At 52.4% G+C, this 9,829-nt stretch overlaps 2 protein-coding genes across 3 annotated transcripts in view; one reads left to right on the top strand and one right to left on the bottom strand.

Annotated features, from left to right (window-relative positions):
• Positions 1-263: 263 nt before the first annotated feature.
• BLCAP (BLCAP apoptosis inducing factor) overlaps positions 264-9,829 on the bottom strand; it is a 10,015-nt gene continuing 449 nt past the window's right edge. The window contains exon 2 of the mRNA XM_077778825.1: positions 264-2,207. Coding sequence (XP_077634951.1) covers positions 1,769-2,032 — 264 coding nt within the window. The 5' untranslated portion in view covers positions 2,033-2,207 and the 3' untranslated portion in view covers positions 264-1,768. The remainder of the gene's footprint in view (positions 2,208-9,829) is intronic.
• NNAT (neuronatin) lies at positions 4,051-6,284 on the top strand. Of its 2 annotated transcripts, XM_077778827.1 has the most exons (3): positions 4,051-4,219; positions 5,122-5,202; positions 5,260-6,284. In XM_077778827.1, the coding sequence occupies exons 1-3, from the start codon at positions 4,148-4,150 to the stop codon at positions 5,350-5,352; spliced, it is 246 nt and encodes an 81-aa protein (XP_077634953.1). In that variant the 5' UTR covers positions 4,051-4,147; the 3' UTR covers positions 5,353-6,284. The 2 variants fall into 2 exon arrangements, with proteins under 2 accessions (XP_077634953.1, XP_077634954.1); XM_077778828.1 differs by lacking the exon at positions 5,122-5,202 and having other exon boundaries at positions 4,052-4,219.

Below are 9,829 nucleotides of genomic sequence, written 5' to 3'. Positions count from 1 at the left end.
GTAAGTTGTTTGTCAAGGGATCGGTTACTCAAATCTCCTATGGAGGGAAACAGTTTCAGGCGAGAAGCCATGGGAGCTGAGAAACACAAATGTCTCATCTCTAANCAACCCCACCATCTGCTCCCCAGAGAGCAGATCAAATTTTCGGGCTAAGGTACTCTGGCGCCAAGGACCCAGCCCCTCCATGCTACCCTCTGTCCCCCACCAACTTAGAAATCCAACACCACGACCCAAATGGACTGCAGCCACATAAAACCACAAAGTAAAGTTTATAAAGCTTTATTAAACATTTCAAACAGCTGTGCAACGAACACACCAGAAATAAAAGCTCCAGAATAGCAGTCCAAATGTTCCACAAGTGTGGCCACACGGTCCCATTCCCTAGATGGACTGCCTCCAGTTCTGTCCTCTGCCTGGCCCACCGCCCTCCCCACTCAGGCAAGAGAAAGATGGATGATTTAGACTGGACGGACACCCATGTCAGTCCCCGGTGGGCAGGGGCCAGGACAAAGTCTCGTTTGCCAACACTTGTTACTGAAGCGCAGAAAAAGCAAAAAGCAAGTGACAAGTCACAAAGTCTTCCTGTGTATTCTTCGTAACGTACAGTCTATATGCGCAGGACTGAAGGAGCTCCTGGCACGAGGACGATGGCCACCGCTCCCCTCTGTCTTGTCTGAACCACGTTGGAGTCCAGTGTGCTGGTGACCCTGCAATCTCCATGCTAAATAAAAACTGTAGCGGCACCTACTATAGCTAGCTATTGCTAAACCTCAAAATCAGAACACGTTCGATAAAGCTTCTTTAAAAGGAATATACACATGTATTTGTACACGTACACACACATACACACACACTCACGGCACACCAAAATATATTCAAACACCTATCAAGGGAATCATGGCTGTTATGAAAACACACACAAGTACTCTTCCACTCACTCAGCTGGGGACTGCTAGATCTACGTGGACACACTGCACCTCAATCCTGCAGAGCATGCACGGGAGACACAATGAGGCCCCCCTCCCTGGGACAGTTGAGAAAGGCAGGAGGAAGGGCAAAGAAAGTGAGGCTGGGCTGATAAGCATGAGCCCAGACACCCAGGTGAAAGAGCAACAAGTATCTGTCACTTCTTTCTTAAAAATGAAGTGGAGAAAATACTGGAGGTCTGTGGACAACAAACAGCCAAGACACGTTTCTGTCCAGCCTGCTGACCGGGGCTAGGGGGTGAAAAAGCGAGGCTCTCGGGCGTCAGCAATCTCTTTAAATTCGAGATAAGTGCAAAAACAAGCCCTGTCTTGGACAGGTGCTCCCCCAAAAAGGAAAAGGGCAGAAGAGAACTAAAGGGAAACCAGGAGAGGGACTGAGGAGTTGGTAACATTCTGGGAAGGGAAGAGACCCTGACGAGAAGGGCCCACAGAGGTGATGAGACTGGCATTTTATCTGCCCAGGTCATGCTGGGACGGTTGAGTAGGATGGGTACAGCCTTGGGGAGCCATCCTGCCAGCCTTGGGGAGCAGAGGGAGGAACTGAGATGGTGACAGAACACACACAATCACAAGACCACCCACGACTATAGGACTCTACAATAAAAGCACCGGTCAGTGCCATTATTCACATTATAAGGATAAAACATCACAGGCCAAAAAAGGCGCCGTCAGGAATGTGGCACCCGCAGGACTGCGGGATTTGAAACTCCAATGCTTTATGACCTATGTCAATGCCTCCCCTCCCATCTTCTGCTTCCTTGGAAAGCTAACCGGGCAGGCTGTTAGGTGCCCACAACGCCGGGGTCGTGCGCCGATTCCGGAAGCGGGGAATCAGAGCAGTGGTACAGGAAACAGTTTCCCCAGCAGCTATAGCAGATGAGGAACAGGGCTGCCAGGAATACCAAGGCACAAATCGTGCAAGGCTTCCGCTCCAGGAGGAAGCTGAGCAGGTAGAAGCCCATGAACATGGAGTGGCTAAACCACAGGGCGGGGTTGAGGGGCTTGGGGATGAGGAGGACGGGCAGCAGCCACTGGAGGCAATACATGATCTCTGCCGGGCAGGGCCTTCACCAAGGCCACGGGCACCGCTGCAGGAACCGACCCAATGGGAGCCAGCGGGCGCAGGCAGCTGCCCTCCGCTTTCTTCAACCCTCACTCTCCAGGAGCTGAGCCGCTGTGCTCTCTGGCTGTCAGCCTGGGATCACCAAGGCAGCAGGGATCCTGAAGAGAAAAGTCAACACAACAGACAAACAGACAAAAAACAGACAGACAGACAGACAAAAAAAAAAAAAAAAAAAAAAAAAAAAAAAAAAAAAACAGGAACAGAATGTATACTTATTTGGGAAAATGGATCATGGTCAACAACAGCAAATGTGAACGCCCTTTCCTCCCTGCCCACCCATGGAAGTCTCCTCCTGTCCACATCACAGGTGCAGGCGGCCTCCTGGGGTGTCTCCCCTAGGCGTGTCCAGCTCGGCCGGAGGGCTCTTCGGGCAGGTCCCGCACAGTGCACTGGCTTTGCCTGGGCCCTGCCCAGCAGAGATCATGTATCGCCTCCTGGGGCTGCAGCCCGTCCTCAAGGGGCCCAGACCTCACAATACCGCCCTGTGGTTGCCACCGATGGCCATGGGCTCACTGCTGTGCCCTTAAGTAATAAGAATTGGATTCTGTATCTAGTATCTATCACAGCAGGTGCTCAGGGGAGAACTAGAGCAGCGTACTGCCGGCTGGAGTTCGCAGGCAATGGATCTTCGCGTGCTCCGTGATGCCGCAGTGACGGGCACTACCAAATATTTTGTCTTAAGATGGCAGCCCAGGATCATTTTGTCCAAAGCAGCCAACTTCTTCGAAAGTCAACATACAAAAAAATAATAATAATAATAAAAAATAAATAAATAAATCACCATACTACTTCATCCAAACCGACCTCGCTTGGATCACTTACACTTTTCCATCTGCTGCTGGCACTGTATAGAACCTGACCTCTGTGAGCTTTTAATCAAAATTAATTTTCTATCCACGTAGAGGCAAATGCCAGTTGGCCCCTGCGCTAGGCGGCTTGCTGGAGAGGCGCTCTCGAGCGGCGGGCCACCAGTGCATTGGGGTTGAGCTCCCAGACCGCGTTCAGGTGTTCCCGCTGTGCCTGGAAATGGAGCTGTGGCAGCCACAACCCTCTGGTGGCGGTAGCAAAATCCCTTTCCAAGCTCCAGCCGCCCAGCGCAACGGGTACAAAGAAGCTCGCTGGCTGTGTTAAGACCTACCAGGGCCTGGGGGGAGGGGAGCAGGAGACGGAGGATGAAAAGACCTGTCCAGCAGAAAACTATCCCAGAGCACTCTCCGACCACGTCTCCGAAAGCTCATCCCATACCTTCCATGCACACAAAAGCACCAATCCCTCCCGCATCCTTCCTACAAGGTAGTTACCCGGTGACTACCAATTTTGCGCCTAGAGCTCAATGCCCTGGCTCACTTCCCTACAACAGTCACTGTGGTAGTAACCGTAAGAAGCGGGACTCGAGGAATCAGGGAAAGGTTACGTGCTCAGGGACTCTCGTGAAGCCGAGGGTGCAGGCTTACAGCACACCAAATATTAGAATAAGAGTACTAACCAGGCGCCTGTGAAGCCAAGGCTCCAGGAAAGGGCACCTTTTATTTGCTCTGTGGGGCAGATGATCCCTTGCTAAGTTGGGTTTTCCTGGCTTTTCATTCGTGCCCAAGGTGGGTTCTGGTGCGTCACGGGACACTGGGGTTAAATTTGCAGGCCACAGGTCGGAGAGGGGGGGTTCCACACCAAAGATGTATACCCCCTACCCTAACCCTTTGCGCTTCTCAAGAGTTGTAGTTCCCCTCCATTTTACACTAAAATTCAAAAGCGGGCACAGCGGAATCTTCTGGAAAGGGGCTAAGATGGAACTCAGGAGGCGGGGGTCGATGTGGAAAGAGCAGATGGATTATTTTTTCCTCTCTTGGCGAATGAGGAGCGCCCCCGGCCACCCCTCCTCATGGACACCCCCAAGCGCGCATGCGCACTCGCATGGCGGGCGGATACTTAAGGCGCGGCCACCGCGGCTGCGGCAGTGCGCGCAACAGCGGACTCCGAGACCAGCGGACCTCGGCGAACCGCGCTTGCTCTCAACCACTCATCCACCCCTCTTGGAACCATGGCGGCAGTGGCGGCAGCCTCAGCTGAGCTGCTCATAATCGGCTGGTACATTTTCCGCGTGCTGCTGCAGGTAAGTGTGCCTGGGTTCCGGGTGGGAGAAGGGTCCCGACACGCGCTCCCTTCACCGGCAAGCCCACGTCGCAATTGCCGCCTCCTGGACCCGTCCTACCCTTGTTGCCGCGATCCCTGCCTGCCCGAGTGCCGCGATTGGCACCGCATGCCCCCGCCCGTTCCCTGCGCCCTCCTCCTCGCGCAGACCCTTCCCAGTGCGCCCGCGCCCGGCCGGGAACANCCAGCCGCTGACGATCGCCGAGGCTCTTAGCGACCAACGCGGTAAGAAAAACCCGCTACACTCAGACTCGACCCCAGGAGGGAGGCGGGGCACTTCTGTTTTGCGAAGAGACTTTATCCTCGCATAGCAAAATTTTCCGTCTTAAAAATTGCGCATTGCGGGGAAACGGTCTTTAAAAAATAAATACAGCGCTTGCGAAGGTGGGACGAAAAATAAGTTAGAAAAAGGCACTTCTCAGAAGAAAAAAGCACTTCATAAAAAAACCCACAACGAATTAGAGAAAAGTAATTCGCGGGAAAAATGAATTAGAGAAAATGCGCATTGCAGGAAAAATAAATCCGGTAAAAGCACTTGGCAGAAAAAAATGCATTAGATAAAAAGCGCATTGCAGAAAAAAATTAGACAAAGGAGCTAACAGAAAAAATGAATCAGATAAAAGCGCTTTGAAGAAAACAATCAGAGAGGTTCTTTGCAGGAGAAATGAAAGAGAAAAGAAGCGCTTCCAAAGGACAATTCACTTTATTTAAAAAAGAAATCATAGTGACAAAGTGCTTTGCAAAAATTAATAAATCAGAAGAAAGCACTTTGCCCATAAAGTCGTTTACCCAAAAGCACCCCTTGCAGGAAGAATTCCCTGCTAAAGGAATCCTTTGCCAAAGGAATCGCATATTTCCTTTAAGGTGTTCCTGGAATGCTGCATTTACTGGGTAGGATTCGCTTTTCGAAATCCTCCAGGGACACAGCCCATTGCGAGAAGTGAGGTATACCTAAGTTGTGGGTCCAATCAGCTTGCTGCCATGCAGCCTTCAGCNCAGCAGGTGTTCAGATACTCCCTGCAGAAGCTGGCGTACACGGTGTCGAGGACCGGGCGGCAGGTGTTGGGAGAGCGCCGGCAGCGAGCCCCCAACTGAGGCCCCAGCCCCCAGCCCTGGGCGGCCGTGTCACCGGGTGCTCCTGTGCTTCTCGGCCAGCATGGGAGCCAGCGCCGCGCAGGAATGGGGGGGTCCCCTGTGCTCTCTCGCCAGAGGAGCACTTGCCAAGGTCAGTGAGGGGCCGGTAGGCCCCCGGAGAAGCAGCACCGACAATGACGACAATACCAGATCCCTTCCAAACCCCTTTGCGCCCCTCCGACTGCTGGGCGGGGTAGAGGGAGGAGGGGGGGTGGGGGGAGCAGACCCCCGAGATCTGGGCACAGGCAATGCATTCTGATCTGGACCAAGTCGGGACAGCGCCAACCCAGCCCCGCGGCCATGGCCATGCCAGCAGGCCCCACCACAAGAGATCCAGACAACCACACCAGCCAGCAGAATGGACATTCCAACATCACCAGCGGAAGCCCTGAATCTCGATGCAACAGACAAGGCACCAACTGCGTGCCTGTGTGGCGGGACTGGAGGGCAAGAGTGAAGGAGGAGGGTTAAGGAAGAGTGGGGCCCTTTCACTGTCCCTTGCCTACAACACGTGCATTCCAGCCTTGCTGTCTTTGCTCCCTCGATTCCCCTTCCCCTTCCCCCCCACTGCCTTCTAAGCCCACCCCAAAGAAATGTGTCACTCAATCTGGACTTACTCAACCAGTAAATGAATCCCATCTTTACTAAAAGACCTTCTCCAAGCCCCTAGCCCCTCACTGATCTTGCTTTCCCTGGTCTCACGCAGTTGTGGTCAATATTGTGGTAATCGCTAATTGTACTGATTGTATAAGTGTGCATTAGTTGTGTCTCCCCAGCTAGATTGTAAGCTCCTGGAGGACAGGGACCACCTCTACAAAAAATAAAAAACCAGTACCTCCCCCATCTCGCACAGTGTCCTAGGACCCTGCGGGGTGGTGGAGGTGCACCAAAAAGTTGTCTCTTGTGACTCCTTTGCAGCTTCGAAACATACTCCTAAGACTGGGCTGACGCACCCGCTGTGGAAGGGGCACACTGCCTGGGAGAGGGAGGGAGTGGGAGGCAACAAAATGGGAATAAGCTGGGACCCTCACACACTCAGTTCCAATTTAACTTAACACTGCTTTGAGAAAAAGGACCACCTCCCCCACTCCAAAGAGAAGAGTCTACATGTTTACTTGTGGTCTCAGGATAAGGGACCATCTCCCCTCCCCAGAGGGGTGGGTGCCTTCACTGTCGTGGAATGAGGGGCCTTGGTAGGTAATCCGTGGGAAAGATGGGATGAGGCAAAAGGTGGGAGTAGCCCTCAAGATGGGGTGCTAAGATCATCCAGGAGCCCCAAGGAAATGAGCACTGGGCAGGGTGGGCACTGGCTTAATGAGCACTGGGATAAGCGGTATGGCGTGGTGCCACCCCTGACCAGCGTATCCCTCTGGGCCCTACAACCTCTACCAGGGCCACGGCAAGGGCATTCTGCCCTTCCTCGCTACTACCCAGGGTCTCCTCCCCCTTCCCCAGAGGCCTCTCTCCAGCGCTCTCCATGGGTGGCTTCTTCACTTCTGCTGGCATTAGCCTCCATATTTTTAGGGGTGCTTACCAGGTCCCTGGCCCTGGGCTCTCCCCTGCCATGTCAGGGTGGGTGGGCTGGCTGGCTCCTGACTTCTTTCTCCCCTCTTTCACTCCTGAGTGACTCAGGACTCCTTTCACACGGTCAGCTGACTGCCTCACCAAATAGCCCTGCCGCCTGTTCAGCCTTGTCTCTGGCTTAATGTGTCCCTGTCATTACACACCTGTTCCTGGGTCAACACCAAGAGAGGATCTGGAGGGCTATAAATCTCTCTCTCTGTCACTTCCCAAATCCCTTAGTCACAGTTGTCACAAACACTTTTGGAGCACAAAGCACCTAGCCTACCCTGAGCCAGATAATGTTTCCCCTCTTCCGAGCAACCCCTTGTTTCTAAACCCACTGCAAGCACCTCTGAGGCACCTATAACTTGAGTACAACATCAGAGAATTATGTGGGTAGAGGGGGCAGACCTCAGTTCTGGTACTGGGCTCTGTCACCAGTCAGCCCAGGGAACTTGGCCAGGTTACCTTCTACCCCTCAACTTCAGTTCCCCTCTGTAAAAGAGCTGCTAAGATCCCAGTGAACTCCAGGATACTAGAAATATTCTGTCACCAAAGTGGCAATGAGGACTCATCAGGACTGGGATAGGGATGTGTAATGAGACTCCATCTTCCTTAGGCTGGGTGGCTCCCAGCTCATACTATAGCCTGAAGGTGAGGCAGGTCTCCTCTTGCCCCAGGGTGACTCATCAGCAGGCAATGCCCACAACTCCCTTCTGAAGCTGTACCTTGGCAGGCCTCGCCTGGGAGTTTCTGTGGCTTTCGACACTAAATCCACAGAACCATGAACATTTCAACATGTGTTCTCAAGGCTGCCTCCCCCTAGAGTCTTCAAGGGGTGTGCCCACAGCCCCATAGTCCCAGATACTCCAACCTCAGCCCGGTTAGAAGGCAGCCAGGTTCATGTAGACAGGCAAGCAAGGGTCTGCTGCTCTGGACACAGCATTCTCCCCTTAGCCCCCCAGGCCCCCTTTAAAAGGCAGGAGGCTGCTGGCAGCCCTGGGGCTTTCTAGATAACCTTGGCAAAGCCCATCTGTGGGGCTTCTCCATCCATTCATCAGTGTGGCACGGTGAGATGACAGACCTCCAGGCAAGGACTGTTCTGGGGGCCTGCATCCACATGGGTGGGCTTGAGTGTGCAGTGTCTACTCTTCCACGTTCACCCCTCATCCCCAAACCCTCATGTTCTGGCAGCAAACACAACCCACTGGAGAATACAGAGGGAATGCGTTCACTTCCTATTCCTGTGCGGTGCCTAGAAGTCTGGTCCAAACACACCTTGTTTATAAAAATTTTTCCAGAAGCAATACCATTAAAACATTTTATTCTGATAGAGAGCAATGGTAGAAGTTGGAAATCACTAGTTGTATTGTAAGGCACTTAGTCTGCAGGCCTCCCTTCTTCCTAAACTCTCTACCACCACAAGGCTCTGCCCCTGTTAAGACCAAGGATACAGCAGATGAGTTGAGAGAGGACTGGGATGGCTTTGCAGGACACCAACGGGCAAGATTCTTGGCACGAATACCCCGAGAAGATGTTGATGTCTTAGTCTAGCACTTAGGTTAAGCTCCGGGGGGTTTAGGTACATAACTTTCAGACGTGTGGGGTGCTATGTGACGTGGTATCTCGATCTGTGGAGTATCTGGATTTGGACTGAGGGGCGGGGGGCTTCCCCAGCTTCAGTTGCAGGACAGCAGAAGCTTATTACCCCTGGGTGGGGTGAGGGAGCAGGTCTGCCATGAGCCATTTGCTCGATATCTATTTTCAAACTGTATCTGTTCAGGAGCCAGCATCCCAAAGTGGGATTCTGAATTTGTGGTTAGTCTTACCCCCAGAGATTTACATGTGCACGAACATGCAACCGACACACACAACGTTACTCTAATAACACTCTCTTTTCCCCTGGTGACCCGTGCCTTCCTGTATATGCCCCAGAGACATGTCGCCATCTTCCCTGAGAATGATCCAGCCCCCCTCCCACAGGGCCCATACCCCAGCAGGATCCAGATTACTGAGCGTTCCCAGAACAGGAAGTCAAAGAGGCAGGCAGCACATGATCCTCGGTACATAGCACACAGTGACAGGCTTGAGATGGAATGCATATAGGTTTCAAAGATAAGAAAACAACAACAAAAAAAAGACAGCCAAACCCAGACTTCCAGAGTCCTCTTTGAAACAACAGTATTACAGATAAAAGGTTAAACTGTTTTTGGCAGCAATTCTAACAAGACCAATCTCAGATATGGAATTGATCTGGTCACTGGAAACTGACCAGGGCTCTGAATCCTTTAACAGATTTGCTTGACATTAATCAGTCTCTCTGATTTGAAACAAACACATAAGCAAGATCTAACACTTGGCAATAGCAGTTAAGCTGGAACTTTTTTTTTTGGTCCTGGCTTTGGCGTTGCCGTCCAGAAGGCGGAGGGGATGGTTGGACCATGTCAGGCAGGGCAAACAGAAGCTGTTCCCAACACACCAGTTCCCTGAAAGTGATAAAACACGATCCGAACCTATAAACAGAAAGAGCATTTCCTCCCCGGGACAGACCCCAGTCTGTCCCAACATTTAGCGTTGAAAAGGAACACGGAGGCCTAGAAGGAATTTACACAAGGTCTGGAAGGGGGAAGGAAAAAGCAACTGTTCCCCATCCCCCATTCTTCTTTCTAGGCCATTGGTGTGCCAGGCATTCCGTTCCTTCGGCTGCCCTTGAGGGCCACTCCCCATATATACTGGAGAAAAGGGAACGGGTGTCCAGACTTGATGAAAAGTTACGAGGGAGTGAGAAGCACCCGTGACTCAAAGCAGAGCGTCAACCTATCCCCTCAGACACCAAAGCAGGTGCCCGTACTTGTGGGGAAGACCCCTCTCCCCC

This window comes from Crocuta crocuta, unplaced genomic scaffold (genome assembly GCF_008692635.1).
Source record: "Crocuta crocuta isolate KB4526 unplaced genomic scaffold, BGI_CrCroc_1.0 scaffold248, whole genome shotgun sequence".
NCBI lineage: Eukaryota > Metazoa > Chordata > Mammalia > Carnivora > Hyaenidae > Crocuta > Crocuta crocuta.
The sequence above is the reverse complement of the archived record's forward strand: the minus strand, read 5'-3'. Positions and strand labels throughout refer to the sequence as shown.